Below are 24,453 nucleotides of genomic sequence, written 5' to 3' on the forward strand. Positions count from 1 at the left end.
AGCACAAGTATACACATAGAAGGTTTCTCTCACGGACTTATTTCAGGAATATTTAGACTGCTTGGCTTTGAGATACTGAATTGTGTGAGTCGTTATTATTATTTTGTTATTGTATATATTATATAAGATTTCATGTAATAGAAGGTGCTGAAATGCTGTAAATTATTGTTGTTTTTTTAAAACTACATACAGTGTTGTTTAGTTTGTGATTCCTCCTACTTGTAGCCAAATCATGCTCTGTTCCCACTGTAGCTTTCAAAAAACCAGGATTAATGAGAATGATGCAAAAGAAAGGAGCTTGGCCCCCCCTCTGTTGTTTGAGCACTGGATAACAACAGTATGTCTCCAAAATTTGCTTGTTATTAAGCTCTACATCCAACCGCACCATTCATGTACTTACTTATCTGGTACTGCAAAATATATCCAGTGACAATGCCATTTGGTTTCTTCGGTGGTCCCCATGATAGTGTTACAGAGTCTTTATCTAAGTTTAGTATCTTTAGAAAGTGTGGCTTTTCTGGTACTGGAAAACACAACCAAAAAAACACATTATGCACTTTCTTCGTACTAGATCATTCCATTTGATTTTGGATAAGCTTACAGCATCTTTCCATTTGGTTCTTCCCCCTCCTTTATTAAACACACTGCACCACTTGAAGCACCTTAAGTAAAGTTTCAGAGCCGACTTGTTTTCCTTAGGCATGCCATCCTCCATTACACAGCCAAATAGATCCTTTACAATCTAATTTACCATATTTGACCCAAGAACCTGAACTCAGAGGGGACCCCAGATATTGACAATGAACTCCCAAGGACTATAGAACCATACCCGCAGTGCAGGGAAGTGCGTTTGTGCAACTTCTCCCGGATGGAGATGCAAAAGCCAGGAAATGTGAAAAAAGAGAGTGTGACTCATTCCACCAGCAATTTTGATTCTCTGAAGCTACTCACGTGGGCCATCTAGACAGATGCATGCCCATTATACTCTTAAGAGATTTCCAAGGCAGGAGAATGACACCAAACATATTCCCATGAAAGACAATGGCAATAATTGTGTGAGGCCCAATGAATGCACAATTGCAGTGATTATTTATGTAAAGCTGGTAATCATTCATCCACATTCATTCATGTCCAGCTGGGTGCAGGAAGCAGACTATAAACAAAATCTGGTCGTAGAAACACATAAGTAGCAATTGAAAGATGCTAATGCCATAGTTCTGGCTGTGAGAATACTCAGACATGGGGAAAACAGCTAGCACACCACACACAGCTGAAGCAAAGAGAAAATAGAGTTAGGAACATTGACTACTGTTTCCCTTCCCCTCCCTCATTTACCTCCCTCGGGGGTCTGGAATTTGTACGTGTTGCTTTCTGGTCCAGCTCCTTTGGAATTAAAAGCCAAAACAGTTAAGAGGTATTCACTGAATGGCTCCAGGCCGGGAATCATTCCATCGTTTCGGTCTGCGTTAAATGTCAAGAAACGTTTCTCCTGGCGATGGCTTTTTCCATCTAAACGGCTTCGTATTTTCCACCAGCTGACCTGTAGTGGGAAGATCCAACTGAACATTTGAGGCAGGGGACAACAACCAGGACCCTTACATAGCATACCAAAAATAAAACCCTTAGAAGAGGCTGTGAAACGTAGAGTAAGGGAGGGAGAGGGTAGTGTGGAGAACCGTAATCACCTTGTAGCCCCGGAGGTGGCCACGAACTCTGTCCTTGGGAATGGTAGACCAGATGGCTTTAGCGAGAGTACTGTTGATAGCGTGTACAATCACATTGGAAGGAGCCGCTTCCGGAACTGGGAAATACAGGAAGGTGACAGGGTTGTGTTAATGGTTGTGCTAAGCATCATATATTTTGAAGTTGTGCCAGCATGCATGATGAGTTTAAAAGGATGGCCAGCTAACTAACTCTCTTGGTGGGCCACTGAGAGAAGAGAGTGAGAGTTAATGAACCAGAGTTTTGCACGCTACTCCTTTAAAATGCCCTGGTAAGATCTTCCTCAACTCCTCATTTGCAACTGGCTCTTTGACACCCACTTACTGACCTGGGTTTAAAATGATGGTTCTGGATTACTCAAAAGCCTCCTACTTTTAGGTCCCATCAAATCCCTACTACAGGCAAGCTGTTTGTGATATTTAGATGTTATCATATTCAAACCAAGCCTCCATCTGTGTCTTGTGCACCAAAGCCTGCAGTCTTATGCACACTTCTCTAGGAATAGGCTCAGCTTGAACTTGGCAAGGCTTTCTTCTGAATAAATATGCACAGAATTGTACTATATGAGCTATCAGTGGGGCCTACAACAAAATGTTGCAGTGTGGAGGGCTTCTGCTCAGTCACTGCCATATTCCATGATACTGTGTTCTTTTGCTCTTGGTTTTCCATTTCTTCAAACAGTTCATCAGCATTCTGTGCCCACTGAGCTGGTTCTGTCCACCTCTGGCTATTTTTTTTTTTTTTGGGTGGGGGTTTCCTGCCTGGAGTACCCTCCCCCATACCACATATTTCTTGTACTTCTGCAAAATCACTCCAAGCCTGTTGAATAGTGCAAATAGTGCTTTTTTGGCTACATAAGGATAGTCACTCATATTAGTATGTAGCCATGGTGAGGAACCTCAGGTCTGCTAGTCTAATTAGACCACCCAGCTTCTCTATTTAGCTCTCAAAGCTGCTTTGGGCATAACATATGATGTCAGATACAGGGCATGTAAAGACACAACTGTGCTGAACCGGGAGCTTTGGCAAAGGACCACCTGCAAAGCCTTGTACACAGCACAATGCCCTGAGAGCCCTGATAACCAGCTGATAATCTGTGCCTGCAAGACTCATGAGAGACCCTTTGAAGCCCCAATGATCAGCTGGTTGTCAGGGCTGCAAAAGACTATGCATGGTTCTCTGCAATCCCCAAGGATCATCCGGGGTTCAAAGTGCCACACACAGTATGGTTTAATTTCAAAGAGCGTGTGAGAAAATGGGTCACCTGATGTCAGGTGATAGGTGAGTGGCACCCACTTGTCAAACCACAGGACCTGCTGCTAGCCTGCTGGCCAGATCCAATTGCCCAGCTCCAGTGCATAGGATATTTCTCTAGGGGTGAGCCAATAAATGCCAGATATGAGAGGTGGAGTTCTGGAGTCAGAGCTTCCACACACATTAATTGCTGTATGAATGTTGGATGTGATTCCTGTATTGTAGAGGGTTGACTCGATGATCCTTATGGTCTCTTCTAACTCTACAATTCAATGATTCAATGAATATACATCTGGGTGCCCTGATACTGACACAGCCTGCATATATATAAAGCCCCCTTTCATACTTCTGTAACAAATTCCAAAAAATGGGGATGGGTGGAGAAAAATGCTCAGAAAATAGGCTCCACCATTTTTAGCTTGACCATTACTTTTTCTAACAGCAAAAATAAATATATTTTTACAAGGGTTGGCATCCCCCCCCCTTTAGTGATAGCTCAGATTTTCAGATTCTAAAATGTGCCTGCAGGCTGTGAAAAGTTCCCTCTGAGTACAATCTCGGGGGCCTTCTGCATAACCACCCCTACCATGGGAGCATTTTAGCAGGCCTTCTTGAATAACTATTCCTCCTGGCTGAACTAAGAAGTCTCAGTACCTGCATAAATACGAACGTAAGATTTTAAACAATTCGGTAACGTATTGCTGTCTGCATCTCAATCACTTGCTGCCACATGCTAAAAGATTGTGCATATTTCAGTCACATCAAGGACTTTGAGGTATCCTGTCCCAAATGACTACTGTGGGGTTTCCTCTTTTTGTAGTCTTAAGCCTTAAATCCTTAAAAGCTAGGTTTTTGGTTGGTTTGCTTTTTGAAGTGAGCCCATTTTAAAAAAAAGGGCTGTTCTGCTTGCAAAAGTATTTGATTCCTAGTACTGCAGCAGGGGGCTTATAATCTTCCAAGTATATATATATCCATTCTCTAAACAAGATAAGAGAGAAAAAATTGCAGTGTAACAGCAGCAAGGCTTCTGGAAAGACTGTTGTCCAATTTTCTCAACAGGGGAGCAGAGGTTCTCAGTCTTCCATATTTTACACAAGAAACAATTGCTTTGTGTTATTACTGTACACTCACAGTTATTTTATTAGGGTTATGACTTCCTGTGCACTTATATTAAAATTCTGTACAGTGGTTTATGACAGTGGTGCCTGCAGTGGGAGGGAAGGACAGAGGATGTAGAAATCATAGACTAATGTAATAACAGAATATAACTCTGGGATATTGAGATGGGAAATGGGTATTTTATGTCTTGCAAGTTTCAAGTGAACAATATTGATTAGGCAGGGATAAATGTCTGTTGGAGGTTTAAAATCTAAACTAAGCCACTTCTTTTTAAATATTAAATTGTAAAGTCTCGGCTGGAACATATACAGATATTTATGTGTGACTGCAATTTGGCTGGAAGGTGTCATTTAGGTGTAAAGGGCAGCAAATTTGGTTGTATCCTTGTAAATTTATTAACTGTGCTATCCTGTGCATGTCTTTTCAGAAGTAAATCTTACTGAGTTCAGTGGGGACATACCCCCAGGTAAGTGTGGGTAGATGTCAAACAGATAAATGACTTTTAGAACGCATCTGAAGGCTTCAGGTAAGTTTTCAACGGCTGATATTTTATTGTGACTTAACATTTTGTTAGGATTCAACCAGAGTGGCTGGGGCAACCCAGTAAGATTCAAAGATGGATGACATATAAATATTTATCATCATCATTATCACTATCATCATCATTAAATAAACTATCAATATGCTTGAGACACATTTAGGATGAGCTTTCACAATATAATTTTGGGAGGAAGATGCTTACTTTTTGTAAAGTTTTTGTGGGGAGATCTAGCCATATGGACAAATCTTCACAAGAAAGCTTAGGATGATAACTGAGAAAAGTTACCATGTGAAGCTTTCTACCTCTCAAAAATGACTGTGACAATTCACCTTCCTTGAACTCGCCCCTTAAAGTCAGAATTAATTACATAATAACAAATGTTTGGAATTCTGTTACTGAAGTAACAGAAACACTGTGTTACACACGATCACAAAATGGGGTTATCATGAAAGACAAACAACTGACCACATTTTTCTGCATTTCAATTGAAAATTGTGCTTTAGGTTGCTTCCCCCCTCCCTGCCAAATGTTGGGAAGCAAAAAGCTTCTGTATCTCCGCATTTTTCAGCTTTCTGTCTTTTTAATAATTTAACTCCCAACTCTTAACTCTAAGCTCGTTCACCCTTCAGCTTGAAAATCACCCACAGACCATTCTTTGTATAAAGATTTTTTTTCCCCATTACTTACTGTCTTCGCTTGAATAGCCAGTTATTATATTGGGCTCAGGGCCAGACCCAAAGCTATTCACTGCCTGAACTTTGATATCATAAGGTACAAAGGTGGGGGTGTTCTTCAATACCAAGAAATGTTTTTTCACTGTTTCTTCATCCCATTCAACATTATCCTGTTGTTTCCAGTTCACTTTGTACTCCAGCCCTGGTCCATTCTGCTCCATGGGTTTCAGTGGCTGCAAACGAAGAAGAAACGGAATCAGGTACTGTTGTTGTTGTGCTGGCTTACAGGAAACACTCTTTCATGAAACAGTTGGCTATATAATTCAGAAGTGCATCACAAAGATTGCTTTAAGTAAGGCAAACATCACAAAGATAGGCTTAAGGTAAGTGAAGGACAGAACGTTATGGCTTTTTAAAAGCCAGCAAGAGAGGGGAACATATGGCTTGAAAGTACATTGATTATTAAATCATATACTTTAATGTTGGAGGCATTACCTCTCAATTTGCAGTACATTTTACCATGTCAATCAACTCACATGAAAATGTGTCATTTGTACTGTGGTTACACTATGACAGTTCTTTCAAAAAAATGTTCCATTGCAGATTTGTCCATTAAAACATAAGATTACCCTACAGAGTATTAAACAACTGACAACAAAAATCCCAAACTATATCTGAATGACTTATTGGATAATAATATTTTTATGGCTCATTTGAGGTACTCATCTAGCTCAGAGTCATTTACATAACAGTAATATGTATAAACTTCTATCTTTCCTCCTCTCTGATTTCCCTCTGTCGTAGATGTATATTGCAAGTTCCTTGTGGGCAGGACCTGCCTTTTTGCAATAATAATAATAATAATAATAATAATAATAATAATAATAAACATTGTAACCTGCCCATCTGACTGGGTTGCCCCAGCCACTCTGTTACTCTGTAAATTGCTATGTCCAATGATGTCCTTGTATAAATAATAATAGCTGGTAAAATAATTTGCCAGAGGGAAAGAGGAGAAAGAAAAAGAGAATGAGGATGAATAAAAAACAGTTAAGTTTGCTTGTTGTGATTTATAGAAGGCACCTGCATTCATGAATACATGGCATACTCTCTACATTTGCAGTCCTTGTAATGAAGGAAGCCAAAATGGAGGATATGATGGAAACTGCCAAGAAGAAGAAGAGTTTGGATTTGATATCCCGCCTTTCACTCCCCTTCAGGAGTCTCAAAGCGGCTAACAATCTCCTTTCCCTTCCTCCCCCACAACAAACACTCTGTGAGGTGAGTGGGGCTGAGAGACTTCAAAGAAGTGTGACTAGCCCAAGGTCACCCAGCAGCTGCATGTGGAGGAGCGGAGACGCGAACCCGGTTACCCAGATTACGTGACTACCACTCTTAACCACTACACCAATTCACAGAAAACTGGAGGCAAAGGAAGATGTTATGGGCTCACAGTCTCATTTCTACCCAAGGGATTTTGCATTTCATCAAACAATCTCCTTTGAAACTATTTTTAAGGGCTGGGGCAGGTAGAATCCAAAGCAGTAATTGAACTTAATTCTTTCTTTAGACCTTCTTAGCTACTTCTATGTTTTTAAAAACAGAATAATTAGTAAGAAATTATTAGAAAACAGAAGCTAAGGGAGCATGTAAGGAATAAAAGGCAAAATCAAGGATGGTGGAGATTAAAGCTATTTCCTAGATGTTATCCTACAATTGTTCTTTCAGCTGCAATGAAGGTTGCTTTTGTTTTGCTTTTAAATCACATATTCAGCCCAGCGCTATGCATGCCCACTCCGAAAGTCCACTGTGTTCTTTGAGGCTTATTAAAAAATGAACCAGGTGACTTCACTTGGACCATAGCAATTGTGTCTATACCTTCAATTAAAAGAGCATTACCTCCCATGTCATGTTCATTTCATGTGGTTCAGAAGATTCAATTCGGATGTTTTCCGGGTTCTTGTCTGGAGCTATGCATCAATAAAATACAATGCAAGAGTATTTTAATTAACCAGTCTTTGTTACTTATATGTCTACATTTACATTATATGGTAAATCGATTAACTGCTGGCTAATTATGTGAATTTCCTAGTAATGATTATTATACAGCAGTAAATTATTCCAAAATAAAGTTTGAAAAACTTCAGATGAATTTTACATTCACTGTGCAATAAAGTTATCATTTTTAACACACTGCCCCCTTTATGGTGGCTTGTGACATGTTATGATAACCACACACAACTCCTTGCAAATTGGATTTCAAAGAATGGATGTATCAGCTACATTCAAATTATTAGATTTCTGTTTAATAAGCTGACATATGAACAAGGCATTGGGCCATGCACACAGCCTCTCTGCTTCCCCCTTCTCACCTACAAGAAAACAGATCAGTAATTCTTCCATCAACTATAGTTTCTCATTTTTTCCAAACTGGGAAACTGTGGTTAACAGCTTCTGAACAGGATTATGCTATCATGGGAAGATGGCTTAATATTTCGTTTTGGTCCAGCCATTAACCATAGTTTGCCAGTTCAGCAAAACCAGGAAATAATAATAGTGAATGGAGAGCCTTCCTACTGTAGTTTGTTTGCTGGCCCACATGAGGGAATGAGCACAATGAGTTCCACTATCTTAAGGAGCCATTTTGAGATGAAAGAATTACATTATGACAGACACCAGTAAATAAATTCATCCCAGGACACCCTTGGATAATATGATCAATTGTCATGTAAAAAGCACAACAACAAAAACCCCACACCATAAAATGGATATAGTTTCAGTCATTTTGGTTAAAATGATTGAATAAGAACTAAATGGGAGTTTCACAAAGCACCAGATGTTAATGGGATTATTTTAAAGAGTTGGCCCATTGGGACTAGGAAAACAGAAGGTGTATCATTAGAAGGAGGCACAGTTTGAAAGCTAGGAAAGGCACAGAGACAAAAGTTTTTTAAAAAATGTTAGGAGAATATAAATGAAGAAACCTTGAAGAACAGCTGTTCTATAAAAGGATTTTCAGGAGCCAGTTATTTCATGTTATACCAAGAGAAATTGGTTGTGAATAGAAATTTATCCAAAGTCCTGTGCTGCTATGAGACTCACTATAAATCTTGCTAAATAGCCCATCCAGAAGGCATGGTGTCTACATAAAAGAAGAAGAAAGCTAGCCTGAGTCTTAAAAGCAGTATATTTGGAGCCTAACTACATGTTTTGTTAATTGTGCAGTTTCTCAGAAGATATTTTAAAAATGGAATGCTTAAGTACATTTGTTTTCTAGTTGTAAAACAGCCTTTTCTGAGGTGTTGCAACCCAAACTGTACAAAGTATTCCAAATTCTGTCTTACTGATTGTCCTACCTGTATGGAGCATTGCCATGTACAAATAACTTCTATTCCTTGGATCTTATATTCCCAAAGATTGGGGCTGAATCATCATATATGTCTTGTTTTTTGGCAGTCTTTGGTACAACCTGAAACCTGTATAGCCCTTAAGAATGCCTCATTCCACGTTCCATCTTGGGACTATGAATGGAATGGAATTCCAGAGCATAACCATCAGCCCCCAACCCCTTGTTTACCATTTAGTTGGCTAAAGAGACTAAGCAGGTGTACAGGTGTGGAGAACTCTAAAGCTGCCACACTATTTTGTGACAGATTGATTGGTTAATAATGATTTTGCTCTAAAACAAATTTTGGAATGTTTCTGATGGGCCAACACAGCTACCTGTACTTTTTGTTAAGATATAGTTCCGTTCCACCTTAAACGGGACAGGCATGACTGTTGTGTGTCACATGCCTGTTTACATTTCCAGCACAGTCTGCTGGGAACTTCTGTTTTGTATATTGCTTTTGTATTGCTGTTTTGCTCTGGAGAAGAAGGGAAGCAGACATGTTTTTCCTTTGTCCCTGCTGCTGAATAAAATGCTGTATATAATGCTTACACATGGCTCTGTCCGCCACTTCCGTTGTGGAGATTTATTCACTCTGCTAATTAGCGTGCTCGGTAGCTTCAGAAGGCTACTGAGGCTCGAGTCGCTGATTGATTGATGCTGTTCCATGACCTGGAGATCACCTGGCTGCCGGCCGGTGGCTGGAGCCAGCTTGGGGTCTGCCTGATGCCCCCGTCTCCCTGGCAGCATCCCAACACTTTTAATGTACAATACTGTGTCCTCAATTAAATAAAACACTCTTTTCTTTTTGCTTCTCTTCTTATTTTTATATTTCTTCTTCTTTTTCCTCTTTTCTCCTTGGTGTGTGTGTGTGTGTGTGTGTGAGAGAGAGAGACTATATGCACATGAAGGTGATGGCTGGCTAGTGAAGGACTCTAAAGGCAGGGAAGGAAAGATCTCCCAGGGTGGGAGGCTTGAAGAAGAAAGGGAATCTCCTAGGTGACAGCTGGGAGGGTCCACCCTCTTCTGTGTGAGACAAGGATTAAGAGGGGGGCTTTCTATTTTCTTCACTCTTTCTTTTTTTTCTGTTGCTTTTGCCTTAAAATCTAGATTTGTTTGTTTTTTATTGCATTGTGTGAGAAAAAAGTTTCAATAAAAAACTATATCTCCTTAAGAGCCACACTTTGAAAAGAGAGGAACACATACATTAAGCCAGCCTTCCCCAACTTGGTGCCCTCAAGACATCTTGAACAACAACTCCCATCAGACCTAGCCAACATGGTCAATAGTCAGGAATGATGGAAGTTTTATTCCAAAACGTCTGAAGGAACACAGATTGGGGAAGGCTGCTTCAAACAATGTTTATAATTATCCACAACAGGGTCTGGCATCACAATGTCAAGCCTTGGCACCAATTACTGAGTGGGATAGGAGAAAGCAACTCACCTCCAACCAAACCTATAAGTTAATCTAAAACAAAACAAAGCTTAGGAACTCCCCCCCCCCCCACAAATCAAAACAAAGGCTCCTGAATATGCATCAGGTGTATTCTAGGCTAGTATACCCTGTTCAATATGATATAATTAAACACAAGAAACAGGTAGCAAAGCATACCAGCTGGTGGTGTTTCATATCGTTCTGACGGTTCGCTAGGCTGGCTTCTCCCAACGGCATTGACAGATATAACACGGAACTGGTAATTTACATAAGGGGACAGTGGTAAGACAACTGTACTGTCGTTCCCTGGGAGCCTGATTAATTCCTGCCACTTTCTGGGCTCCCACCGGTTCTCTTCAAATTCCACAATAGATTCTAGAAAGGACAAGGAGTGGAGACACAATTAAGATCCCCAGAAATGAACTGGAAAGAAGGAAGGAAATGATCAGCAACAAATAAAACCTTCACCAATAAAACTAATTAAGTGCAGCTTTCAGGGTAGTTTTGATCTAATTCCAAGCACTGGCTGTCACTCTATAAAAGTGAGGTGGCAGCACTAGACTCCCGCTTACCATTAATTGGGCTGTTGTTACTGCTCCCAGCATTCCATGATAGCCTCACACTTCTGCTCTGTTTTTCGGAGAGGTGGAGGTCTTCTGGTGGGTCAGGGACATCTGTACAAGAAACAGAAGAAACATAAGAAGAATGGCATTTGGCTGCCGTGCTTCACTCTGAGCAAGAGACATGTGCAATATTTTCAGGTGGGGCCTTCAGAGAAATCACACTGCTGCTTCTGACATTAGGGCTGTGCATATGACCCTGTCCATCTGTTCACGGAATACATGAGAGAAACGTCATACCAGCCAGCTATGCCCCCCCAGTGCCGACATAGCCGCATGCCACACTCTTCATCTTTACCTATTTCACAAGAATAAAAGCTATGCCTGCAAAGAGGTCTTTGACACCTTAAAGACTGGCACAATTATTGTGGCGTAGGCTTCTGAGGACTACAGCAACACTTGTCTGTTGCATGAATTGGTCTGCTCTAGAAAGTATAATCTGCACAGATTTTTGCACATATCCACACTTGCTGTTTTTAGCAAAATTGTACAGGAGGGGAAATCCTACAGGGAATATTAAAAACACCCAGATTATAGGGGTCCAATGATTTAACTAGGAGTATTTGAAATTGCAGCATTGTTGCATACAGATGCCAAACAGGTACAGATCTGATCAGCTCTGTGGTCACTGGGAGTCCCATGTAAGAGAAGGGCAAAAAATGGAGTAAATATGTAATAATGCTATGTAATCTGTAATCCATACTTGTGTGCCAGAATACCTGGGCCTTAGCTGAGTGGCAGGCCACATACTTTGCAGGCAAAGGTTTCAAACCCTGGTATCTTCTGGTAGGGCTGGGCATGTCCACTGTCTGAAACCCCAGAGAGTCACTGCCAGTCCGTGTGGACAATGCAGAGCTCAATGTACCAATGGTCTGACTCAGTTTAAGGCAGCTTCTTCTGTTATTTTGGAGGGGCAGAGCAGAAGGTGGTCTGTCCTATCAAACTTAAAAGGCCAGCTTTGGCATTCACCACTTCCTTCACAGGAAGACTGTTGAGCGAATAAAACAGTTCCATGTGAAACTTGGGAGCAAAGCGTATGCAGTGAGAAATACAGTTGTTTTCCAAGGCCAGGCTCAAAACGCATTTCAGGCATACACTCTATAATACTAGTGGGATGGGCACTGGCATCCACTATTTGTCCCTCATGCATTGCATATGATACTTCTTTCCGCTCCAATAGCCAGAACCGTTCCCCAACAAAGGTCAAATTCTATTTCTTGTCTCAGCCGCAGCAGGATTCTTATTAAGCAACTGTCCTGGTAGCAAGAAAGCAATGAGGCAGAGCTGGAGGAGGATTTCTACATAAATATGTGGTTTTTATAGATGGCTAAGAATAGAAGTGCAGGGTTTTTAAAAGGCAGCAGTGTGTGGTTGTCTGGGAGTTAGATTTGAAATGACAATGTATGGGAAAAAGAAGGATCGCAGTTGGGGGTAGCATTTGCAGGGCCATAATGAGACTGGCAGCCCAGGAGGATTTTAATATGTGTAAGGAAAAATGGGGGAGGAGGTGGATTTCATCCAGTTTAAAAATGAACCCCTATTATGTGATGCTCATTCATCAATAAATATGTGAGTTGCACTGAAAAACAACCCTTCAGGTGGGCAGGAGGCCTTTGAAAGTCACCCCTCCTAGAACCTTATGACTCCAACTGAATGAGAGAGGTTACCCCAAAGGTGAGACATATCCTGCTCAAGGATCCCAGAGCCCTGAATGGCAGGTGTTGGGAGCTGCCATTCACCCTAAACGTTGCCTAAGGGTGCTCACCGACCCTTGTCCCTCCCTAGTGAATTTCCCATGCATAGCCTGGGTAGCTCAGTTGGTAAGAACGTGGTGCTAATAACACCAAGGTTGCAGGTTTGATCCCTGTGTGGGGCGGCTACATAGCAGGGGGGTGGACTAGAGGATCCTCAGGGTCCCTTCCAACTTTACAGTCCTATAATTCTATGATTCTATCCCAGCTTAAATGTGGCCATTGAATTAACCTAATCCAATGGCATGCCTGCAAAACTGGCTCCTCATCAACCTGGTACATATTTTAAAGTAGTCAGGGAGTTGGAAGAATGTCAGCAGGGCACACAAACAGACAGGCCAGAAACAATCCTACACAGTCCTGAAGTGAACAGAAAATCTTGCACTGAGAAAACAGAAGAGGCTAAAGGGGCAGAAAGTGGAGGAGCCTTAGACAGTCTCCTGTGTTTCCCTCTCCTAACATCCACATGGCGTATCCCCCAAAGCCATGACTCACACACACACACACCCCGTCTGTCCCAGAAGCAACCCCACCCCTGTCCAAAGCCCTCAGGGTCAGGCGGCAAAGCGGCCATTTGTGAAATGTGCATGTGAATAAATAGTGCCGAATCTGACTGATGTTGCAATGGGCCCAAATCTTCAGAACAAAAGCCATTACTTGGCAGAGAAGGAGTAAGAACAGATTTTCCCAGAGGGATTTAAATAAAGCATCAGAATAACTTAGCATGCAAGCAGTGGTTTAAAATTTACTTACAAAGGACAGTTATGCGGGAATCATCTGTGGCAATGTCAAGAGATGTGCGGCCTACGCAGGTGTACACACCCTGATCTTCTAATTCCACATTTGATATAATCAAAGTGTCCATCTCCATAATTATTCTGCGAAGGAAAGTATAAATAAGACACAAATGACAGAGCAATAATAAAACTAGCATCCTGAATCCGCTTTCTTTACCTCACCTTGCCAAGCCTGCACATGGAAATCCTCTCACAACGAGGCAACTCACAATAATGCTTAAGTTGCATTTTAGGTAGCAAATTCATCACACACACACACACACACACACACACACACACACACATGTTGCTAGCATTAACTACCAGCACAGTTTCAAGCACCTGCAACTGATCATACCAACTTATAACAGCCATAGTTCTAGTAATCTGCTTTCAGGAAATTTGGAGATTATTCATCTACAGTCCCCAGTCCACAAAGTGCTAGACAACTCTTATTTATCATTCCAACAACCCTGTGAGATAGATTAGACTGAGTGCTAAAGACTAAATTCTTACGGGTCAAACCAGACAAGATGAGAAATGGACGCGGGTGGCGCTGTGGGTAAAAGCCTCAGCGCCTAGGGCTTGTCGATCGAAAGGTCGGCGGTTCGAATCCCCGCAGCGGGGTGCGCTCCCGCTGCTCAGTCCCAGCGCCTGCCAACCTAGCAGTTCGAAAGCACCCCTGGGTGCAAGTAGATAAATAGGGACCGCTTACTGGCGGGAAGGTAACGCCGTTTCCATGCGCTGCGCTGGCTTGCCAGAGCAGCGATGTCACGCTGGCCACGTGACCCGGAAGTGTCTCCGGACAGCGCTGGCCCACGGCCTCTTGAGTGAGATGGGCGCACAACCCCAGAGTCTGTCAAGACTGGCCCGTACGGGCAGGGGTACCTTTACCTTTACCATTACCTTTAAATTTCCAGTGTTTCATTTCCTCCCCCTTTACAGAAGTCAAGGGGAAGATATAAATTGGATCAGCACCATAGGACTAAGGAAAGGGAAGGTTTAACCCCTTCCCACAATGCTATTTCCCATGTGCATGGCCAGAAAGCATCTCAGTTGCCTTTTCCCACCTGGCCTGGGAGGGGAGGGCCTGACTGACTCCAGCTACAAAAGCTGAGGCTGCTGAACAAACTATTGGGCTGGAGTGTTTTGTTGTGTGTGTGGGGGGGGGATTGTCGCTGTTATGTTTGTTTGTTTTTTGCATCTTTATTTTAGATCTTGTTGTGATTTATGTGGAAATTGTCCAGTCTGCTTATAATATTTTTAATGTTTAATTTATTCTTTATGTTGGGACGCAGGTGGCGCTGTGGGTTAAACCACAGAGCCTAGGGCTTGCCGATCAGAAGGTCGGCAGTTCGAATTCCCACGACGGGGTGAGCTCCCGTTGCTCGGTTCCTGGTCCTGCCAACATAGCAGTTTGAAAGCACATCAAAGTGCAAGTAGATAATAGGTACCGCTCCGGCAGGAAGGTAAACGGTGTTTCCGTGCGCTGCTCTGGTTTGCCAGAAGCGGCTTAGTCATGCTGGCCACATAACCCGGAAGCTGTACGCTGGCTCCCTCGGCCAATAAAGCGAAATGAGTGCCGCAACCCCAGAGTCGATCACGACTGGACCTAATGGTCAGGGGTCCCTTTAGCTTTACCTTTATTCTTTATGGCTACTTTTGTGATGTTGTAGTTATGTATTTTTTCGTGTTGTAAGCCACCTTGAGCATGGTTAGAATTGTGGAAAGGTGGCATACAAATAAAATTATGTTATATACAGTGCTTTTTTCTGGGGGAATGCGGGGGTACGCATGTCCCTAAATATTTTGTGAATCTTTGTCCATTTACTGTATTTATTTTTCCCAATTTGAACTACTAAATGGTAATTTTCTTGAGTCAAAATGAGAGTATCCCTAAACATTTTTTTAAATAAAAAAAGCACTGGTTATATATGTAATATCGAAGGCCTCCCAATTTATTGCTTGTAACATTGGGGGGGGGGATATACATAATAATAGCTACGAGGGGTTGATATTGGGAAAGCAACACAAGGGAAGAGCTAATATTCCCTTCCCTAAGGGTCACAAAAGTCCTGATCCAATTCTTCGCTTTCCCCATGAAAATGCAAAGGAAAGTTGGGAGAGCCAATCATGGATATTCCACATCTCATCTACTTTGCCCTATGTTGAAAGGCCCTGTTTGTGGAACGGAATGTTTAAATGTGCCCTTCAAGAGCGTGGACATCTGCACAGATGTGTTTTCAGAGTGACAGTGAACCAGTCACTCTTGCAGTCAAAAGGAATGGGTTCAATCCAGGATAGGGCTGGGAAACACCATTTCTGAAACTCTGGAGAACCACTTCCAGTCCGTACTGGAAGTGACAACACTGAGCTATATTGAGAAAAGGTAGTTCCCTATGTTCCTAATTGGCCCTTGAATTTAGACAATAAATTCACTTTTAAAGCCAGGAATGATCAGCTGTTGTCTCATAACCGCCACCCCAAAAACAAAATTTAAAAAAACAAATTAACAGGCTTTCTAGCAGGTTTCAACAGATAAGCAGCACCATCTGTTCATGCATAATGTTGCATATCAATATTGGGTGTGTGTGTGTGTGTGTGTGTGTGTGTGTGTGTGTGTACACACACACACACACACACACACACACACACACAGTATATGTACAACTCAAAAGAAAAAAAAAAGAGATGCAAAGGAATGTTGAAAGCATTATTGGTAGAATGTCCAGAAACCATAGATAATTATTTCAGGGACACATGTGGCCCATAGGCCGAAATCTGGTAAACCACATTGTACATGCTTAATGAATTAACAAGGTGGAGGTTTGTTTGTTTTTACTTGTTCTGGCTACATTATTTAACAAAATAAAATACCTCATAATCTGAACATGTGATGATATCAGCAAAACACGACTTGTATTTGGTGGTTTTATTTGACTGGTTTGTTCAGTTCTGAGCTATTCAAAATAACTGTACATCTGGCCTACTGGATACAAAATGTAGATTTAGAGCTGTGCTTTCACCACTAGAGGTCCTTCCAGGACAACTATGAAATTATGTGCAGAACTGTAAGGCTGCTTATATCTTACTGAGATAGAAAGTCATTCCAGTTTCATAGAATTATAGATTTGTACAGTTGGAAGGGACCCCAACAATCATCCAGTCCAATCACTGCAATGCAGGAAACTTTTGCCCAATGTGGGGCTCGAACCCACAGCTCTGAGACTAAGAGTCTCATGCCATACCGACTACCAGTTTTCCAATTTTATCCCTTTTGTAGCAGTCCAGAGGCTGCTGGACCAGAGCTCATGCTGGCTGAGTCTGATGGTAGCTGGAGTCTGACAACTTCTGGAGGGCCAAAGATTAGTCACCTGTGCTTCAAGGACTCATACAACATCTTGCTAAGGTCAACAAGAGATATTCTATTGACCCCACTAGGAAAAACAAGATATTTTCAGCAAAATACAGGGACAACCAATGGGTTGTAAGACTTACAATGTGCCACTGCCAAAAGAATCCTTAATCCCATACTCTACTTTTCCAGTTGACTGTACCAGGATAGGATTGCATAGTGATTTATATGTATATTTTATGGTTCTGCACTGGAAAGTTTCTGAAGGGTTCAAGTGGGCAGAAAGGCAGGCTGCAAATACATGATTTTTTTTAAAATGGTTTATGTAATACTTTTAGAGCAACTTTCATCAAGCTGGTGCCCTCCAGATATCTTGGTCTATGACTTCCATCAGACTCAGCCAGCATGGTCAATAGGGACCATGGTAGTTGTAGTGCAAAATATCTGGAGACTATACCAGATTTGGGAAGCCTGGATTTCACTCAATGCACATTATCCCAGTAGTGCTCAGCACTGTTAGGTAGATCTGCATTGGCTTGGAGGAAGAGAAGCTTCCTCCGATGGAGGCACTTTCTCTGTCGCAGGGTGCAACTTTTCCCAACGGACGCTTCTCCAAATCCATTATGTCTGTGTTGCAAAAAATAATAAATAAAATAAAAATGAGGCCACGAGAAAGGCAAGTGGCATGCCTCACGGTATGTGATACTGTCTCCAACGTCCACCTGCTAAATGGCACAGCATAACTCCCCAAACCCAGGGTGCTGCTAGGAACATAGGAAGCTAACATATACTGAATCCCTCCAGGTTAATCATGTCTGTACTAATCTCCCAGAGCCCAATTTGGAGACGCCAGGGATTGAACCTGGAACCTTCTTCATGAAAGCAGATGTGTCCTGCTATTGGGCTACAGCCTCTCTCTGATCCACTGTCACTCTGAAAACAACACATATAAGTATGGTGTAAAACATCCCATTCCACTTATTTGTTGCTGACCCAGGAACTCCCGTATGTCCAAGCTTGCCTATGTTATTACTCCTGCAAAAAGGGTGGTGATATTTTAAGCACTCCTATGGAAATCAATGGGAAGTCCCAGATAATACCTCACTGTGCCTGGCTCTCTGCTGCAGAGGATTACAGCAGAACTACAACTATTTGATGCCAGAATCAGCAGTCATTAGAAGCTGCCTGTGGCGTTTGCCCTCCTAGGTGTGTGACATCATACTGGCTTCATAAGGAAAGGGTTAACTAATTGTCAAATGACTAACCAATGGGAACCCAAGGGGAGGAGTTAGAGTTAGAGTTAGGGTGGTTGAGAAGTCAGTCAGGAGTTAGAGAAGAGACAGAGAGAATAAGTCTGTGGGTTGGGCTAGTCTGATGTGAGAGAGTGAGAGAATCTGTAAAGAGGAGTCAGTCAAACAGTTGATATAATCAGTCAGAAGGTATTAGGAAGGTATAGGCTGGTAAAGAAACTAAGGTTAAGAAACTGACAGGAATATTATCTGAGAAACCATAAACTTGTTAATGCTTATAAAATAAACTTGTTTATTTGGTTCAATTTTAACAACTGTCTGGACTCAGTGTTTTACCCGAGAGTAACGGGTTGGTGGCAGCGGGGAAGCGAGCACAGTGGTGGCACAGGGATCAATAGACCGTCAAACGTCCGTGGACCCTGTTTGATCGCCACACTGCCCATTAGGGAAGGACCATAAGCGCACAATCATATTCCCATGAATAAAAATTATTTATGTAAAAAGAAAGCAGAATAAAGAGAAAACTCTCATTTGTTACCTCCCATCCTCTGTGTCATTCTTTACAAGCTCCTCTCCATCCTTTCTCCAAGAGATTTGAAAGTGGTGTTTCAAATGGGAGTCAAACTCAGCGTGGCATTTCAATGCAACTGGGTGTGATTTCAAAATTTGTGGGTTCTTAGGCAGAACAGATATTTTGGTAGCATCTAATAAGTGAAGAAAGACATTTGCCATTTGTTCATGTATACAATGAGCAAATTGCTTTACGGTCCTTGTGCCATTCCTTCGCATAATAATAGGGGAGCTATCAATCCCGCTTGCATATGATAATGATGCATTATACTTTAAACTGAGAAATTTCGCTTGTCTTATTGAAATACTTTTGGCTGCCCTTGTATATTTCACCCAGGAATGACTAGCAGCTTTACTTCAAATTTTGCTTTAGGTAAACTCCAAGGATAACTGAGGGTTGTACAGATTTTCCAGAGAAATGTCACTGTTCCTTTTGAAACCCTTTACTTTCCCCTTGACATTCCTCGGAAGTACTAAATTAGTTTCACATTTTATAAGTGAGCCAGAGTTATTTGGCCATCATTCATTCTTCAGACTGACTCCTGAAAAGCTCTCCAGTGAAACATATGAAAACAGGGATGAGTGAATCTGTCGATTTTGGCTTCTCTAGGTTTCTTGCTTTCCTACTCTTAAGTTTGGCCCTCCATATTTCTGTATACTTTAAAAGAAATCCTTGTGCAAGTTTCTCTCACAATATACACATTTTTGTATGCCATTGTTTCTTATACAGATTTTTGCAAGCCGTTTCCCCTAATAAAATGCATTTCTGAATACTTTCCCTCTCCATTTTTACGTCATCAATCAGCTGAAGAACTGAATCACAAAATCTGGAGAGCTGCAAATTTGGAAGGACAGCTTTGTTTTGGTTCACAAGTTGTTATGGAAAATGTGAATTGGATACGCTCGCATTAAAATTCAAACTGAATTGAATTCCTTTCCCATCCCTAGAGTGAAAGACACACCTGTGGGGTAGGATCTCAGTTATTCACACGTTTGCCCCTGCAGTGTGGGATGGCACTGCGCTATGGGTAGGAAATATAGCAGGGCCCTTGATGAAATTCATAGTTCCTGAGTTCCCATCCCACCTCCATTTTAGCCAAATCATGTCCCACCTGTCCTTTGCTAAGAACAGTAGATAAGGGAGATAATGGAGAAGGAAGAAATAACAAAAGGCAAATGGTTCATGGTCCCTTGGCCCACCTCCCATGAATTGAAAGCACCGGTGTGAAGATGAGCAACATTTTACTCAATGTCAGCAAATGTGATTAATTTGCTCTTGCGGATATGTGACCTAGGAAAGCAATAGGTTCGCAAATCATTTTTGCTGATCTACTAAAAAAAAGTGCTGGCCCACAGAATCATGGAGTTGGAAGCGACCTTAGAGGTCCAACCCACTGCTCAATTCAGGATGCAACTACGGCGTCCCTGAAATTGGGTTGTGCAGCGTCTGCTTAAATACCTCCACCAAAGACGAGCTGCCACCTCCCAAGGCAGTCTGTTCCATTCACTGTGTAAAATAATGTTTCATTGAGGAAACTCCACAACCATTATTAATATCAGCATCAGGTCTCTCCTTTTGAATGGGGAACATCCATAGTGATCAACCAGCCTTTAAATCAGGAACAATATGCAATTATGCCAATTTTCAAAAGTGAAAACAGCATTATACTGCATTACACATATTTTGCTGCATTATGCAATTATATTTGTGGTTTTGAATAGGAAATGTTATGAGTTAAGCACATCCATTAAGAAAATTGCATAGTTGCTTCTGATGCAATGTGTGATACCATTGTTTGGGGAGATGGAATTGTCTTCAGAATTAAACGGGGCATTTTCCACATCTATACATGAGGTTAAAGCAATCAGATTTTTAATAGTAACTTGTGTTCATAGGAAGAATTACTTCTGACAGTAAGGGTAGCAGTGATAGCACGTCTCCCAGCAGAATTTTTCACCCAGCAAGTATAAGACCCAGCATCTTCCTTTCTCGTTACTCTGATTTCCAGGGTTCCATTCTGATCAGGATCAAGGTGCTGCATGTCGTAATCTTTAGTCCTAGGAAGTAAACCACAACCACAAGTTATTTCATGCGGTTAGAGATTATGAGAATGTCAGGGCAGCCAGGTCTTAGCTTAACTACCGTGATAGGAAGCAGAAGCAAAGCAATGGCTATAAATCAATATAGACATTTCTTCCTTTCAGTCTGAAAAGATGCTTCAGCTCATAAATGAAGGAAGACTTGTCTTTGAATGAGCTGGAATCACATACTTTTGAATTAGGGTCACACTCACACCGTGCTTTTAAAATACATGGCTTCACCCAAAGAAAGCCAAAGTTAGTTAAGGGTGCTGTGGAGTAAGCTACAATTCCCATGAGTCTCAAAACTGTTAAAGTGCTATAAATGTGCTTTAAATGTACAGTGTGGATTTTACCTTAGATTTCCTTTTCCCAGAAATGGTTTTCTTCACTGTCAGAATGAATATGCACCTTCTTCCCACAGTGGCCATGTCCCGAAATTTCTCACCACCACATTAGAATATCTAGGATGATTGGCTAGTTCCATACTCTAACAACATACCGTATTCTTCTTTTTATGGTTTTGTGTCAAACCATAGTGCGCTTTTAAATGCATTTTTGAATAATGCTACTCAACAATATTTTCATTTAATTAAATTCAGCGTATTTGTTTTGAGCATTAGCCATCACAGAATTCCAGTAGTGGGATTTCTGGATCCTCCTTAATCAATACCCCTCATAAGCATACTTATGGTCAAGAGATGGCATGCAAAGCCTCTTCTTTTTGCTGCAGACAAGTCTTTATGTGAGAAAAGATGTTCTGCTTTAGACCCAGCTGTTGCTGCTCCTGCCTTCTCCTTCTGCTGCATATGTTTTGTGTAAGAAAATAAGGAGGGAAATGGCAGAGGGGCAGGGTGCCTTTCAAGAATTTTCTGTCTATACTTACAAACCCTTGGTCCTTCATAAATGTGTGTGAAGACCCCCCAAAACCACCCCCAAATGAAGACGCAATAGACACAGATTTTAGTTTAAGGTTTTTGGCATTAAATTTTGGCCACAACTTTATTGATTAAAGCATGTGAGTGGTTGCTTAGGCATTAGTTCCAGACTACCTGAACCTGGCAGGAAGAGGATTGAGACTGAGCACCACCATATGTCAGTAAGGGAAAGCATCCTGGGGGAGCAAGAACTCCTTCAATCTCACAGCTCACCCCAGATGCTCCCAGGGGCTCTGGCGTGGCCCTAGCCCCTTGACAGGGTTCGGACAAAAGCAAGGCGAGCCCCTGGATTCCTGTAACGGAATTCCCTAGCAGCAGCAATGGAGAGGCAGGCACAGCCAACCACGTCCCCTCCCCAAAACATTGAACCAAATGCCTAACTGCCAACTGTACAAAGTTGTGACGATTTGCTACACGGTAGACAAAAACCAAGTGGCACCAGCCAATCAGCCAAATGGCAAAATTCCTACCGGGCCCCTGCTCCAAAACAGACGACCCCTACACAAGCATAGCAAGGTCATAAGAACAACCCTAAATATAGGGAGAGGAGGGCGGGTGATCTGCTGCACGTCGCAAGAAAGTGAAACTCTCCAGCAATGTGCAGCAGCTTAAGTAGCCCCTCAGCAGCCAATAGCCAACCCAACTGGCCAAATTTCTGCCCTAGCAACAGAGGGGCAACCAATGAGTCATGGTGGCCATCCAAACGGTCCTGCCCCACAACAGGGAGGCAGTTTCTGGTGACCTCACCGCAACACGTGCCCTCCATGATGGAGGACCCAACTTACAATAGTGACTAATTTTATTGACCCATTTTGGGGTGAATGGTGAGATGTTTGTGCATTTCTCTCTCAACCTCGCTCTCTTTCTCTGGATTATCAGGTGACTAGTGGTTTGGTTTAGGGTACTCAAATCAGTTGTAGCTACTCAGAGGAGCTGCTGCTAGCTTTTCATGGAAACCAAGATTATAACCAATCAGGGTTATACTTTGGCCAACAGGGCCTCTTAGAGGACAATAACAGATCCTGAGTAGGAAAACGCAAGGAAAATGGGCCTAGCACACAACAAAGTTCCCTAAAGAATGAAGCAACACAAGTTAAATTCTGAAGTGTTCTTTGTTATCTTTTCAAAACTAACATTTGCTTTTTATTAAGCCATCTAAATTGCGCCTGAGCAAGAAAAGCCTCTGAACAAACTAAGCTCTGTTGACCTTTGCCTTCCTGAAGATAAAGGAAATGGAACACCACCTCATGGGGGACCTTATCATTTCCATTGCTAACAAACAATGTGGGGTTTCATTAACCTTGGCATATTAGTCTTTGAAACTTTTAAAGTAGAAATATATTTGGATCATCTTTGGCATCCTATGACAGCAATTTTTAGTGGATTGATTTTTTTTAAAAAAACAAATCAATAGAGATTTAATGGAACTACATCTCTGCAGCCAGAAATGCCAACAGCAGCCTATGAACATGAGGAAAGAACTAAAATGAGCTTACCAAGTAACATCAGGTGATGGGACGGCAAAAAACTGACAGTACAGGCGGCTTGGGTAACCCACAACCGCAACATATTCTTCACCATCTGGAGTTAACATTTCTGGAGGAATGTCTGCAAATGTCAACAACAACAAAAAAGTTAGAACTACAGATCTATAAATAGCTTGGATTTAGAAACACCTGCCATCCCATGGGGTTGGGAAAACATTGCTGTCTAGAATCCAGCAAAAGTGAGTTGCACTTAGGAGTTAGCTCAGATGTTTACAAATCACTTGCTATTCAGACCAGAGTGGAGGGGTGCTTTTTTCTAATGGTCAGCCCAATCTAACATCATACTCACTGGCCAGAGGAACAGTAACTACTGAGAGAGGACATCCCATCTGTCCCTTTGAGCAAGAAGTCCCCTACCTTTGTGGGCAGCAGTAACAACTTGTGAGGCAGCTTCTTGGAGGAAGAAAGCAGCAGCAAACAAGACTGAGGGGGCAGAACTGGTGCAACCATTACGCAGAATGAGTGGCCACCTCAGGCAGCAGATGCTGGGAAGAGCAGCAGCGAGTGGTTGCAAGACAGAGCTTGGATGCCATGCAGTCTGACTGGCACCCCTCAAGCAAGCCTGCTGTCCCCTCAGGTGCACTGTTGCATTGCTGCAATCTGGTCAGATTATGGATGCTGAGTGATCCAACTCTGCTGACGGGACCTTCATGCCTTGGCCAAAAGGAGTTGCAAGATAGTAGCTGCTAGCTTTCCAAGGGACGCGGGTGGCGCTGTGGGTAAAAGCCTCAGCGCCTAGGACTTGCCGATCGCATGGTCAGCGGTTCGAATCCCCGCGGCGGGGTGCGCTCCCGTTGTTCGGTCCCAGCGCCTGCCAACCTAGCAGTTCGAAAGCACCCCCGGGTGCAAGTAGATAAATAGGGACCGCTTTATAGCAGGAAGGTAAACAGTGTTTCCGTGTGTGGCTCTGGCTCGCCAGATGCAGCTTGTCACGCTGGCCACATGACCCGGAAGTGTCTGCGGACAGCGCTGGCCCCCGGCCTCTTAAGTGAGATGGGCGCACAACCCTAGAGTCTGGCAAGACTGGCCCGTACGGGCAGGGGTACCTTTACCTTTACCTTTTAGCTGCTAGCTTAGGCATGTGGCTGCTGAGTGGCTAGCAGTGTCCAGTGAAAAGTGCTGAAATCGTGGCCCATGCTAGACCATGCTTGTTATGTGTTGACCAATCCCGTGCCTTTGCTGTACCCCTGGGCATCCTCTCATAAGGAGATGGGAATCCTCTCCTCCTTGGGTATTGGTTAGTCAGTTAACTAAGGGTTTCCCATTGGAAGCTGCCTCCAAACCAGGAGTAGGAAACCTTTAACAGCCCATAGGCCACAAACTTCCAGGAGGGACATGTCCATGGTGGGAGGAGCCAGAAGCAAAAGTAGGTGGAGCAACAAATGTACATTTAACCTTTGGAGAGTAGGCTTGTTTCTGCATAGACCCCCAA

The 24,453-nt window shown here is 42.4% G+C and overlaps 1 protein-coding gene across 4 annotated transcripts in view; it reads right to left on the bottom strand.

Moving 5' to 3' along the window:
* Positions 1–24,453, bottom strand: part of CHL1 (cell adhesion molecule L1 like) — a 220,886-nt gene that overhangs the window by 16,543 nt on the left and 179,890 nt on the right. For all 4 annotated transcript variants that reach the window (XM_077925023.1, XM_077925024.1, XM_077925025.1 and 1 more), the window contains 11 exons: positions 22,971–23,082; positions 20,364–20,515; positions 18,426–18,591; positions 13,260–13,384; positions 10,708–10,809; positions 10,313–10,510; positions 7,210–7,280; positions 5,324–5,543; positions 1,686–1,801; positions 1,336–1,540; positions 401–523 (listed from right to left, as the gene is read on the bottom strand). In XM_077925023.1, the coding sequence (XP_077781149.1) occupies positions 401–523; positions 1,336–1,540; positions 1,686–1,801; positions 5,324–5,543; positions 7,210–7,280; positions 10,313–10,510; positions 10,708–10,809; positions 13,260–13,384; positions 18,426–18,591; positions 20,364–20,515; positions 22,971–23,082 (1,590 nt within the window). The remainder of the gene's footprint in view (positions 1–400; positions 524–1,335; positions 1,541–1,685; positions 1,802–5,323; positions 5,544–7,209; positions 7,281–10,312; positions 10,511–10,707; positions 10,810–13,259; positions 13,385–18,425; positions 18,592–20,363; positions 20,516–22,970; positions 23,083–24,453) is intronic.

The sequence above is a fragment of the Podarcis muralis genome, chromosome 2, assembly GCF_964188315.1.
Source record: "Podarcis muralis chromosome 2, rPodMur119.hap1.1, whole genome shotgun sequence".
Classification (NCBI taxonomy): domain Eukaryota; kingdom Metazoa; phylum Chordata; class Lepidosauria; order Squamata; family Lacertidae; genus Podarcis; species Podarcis muralis.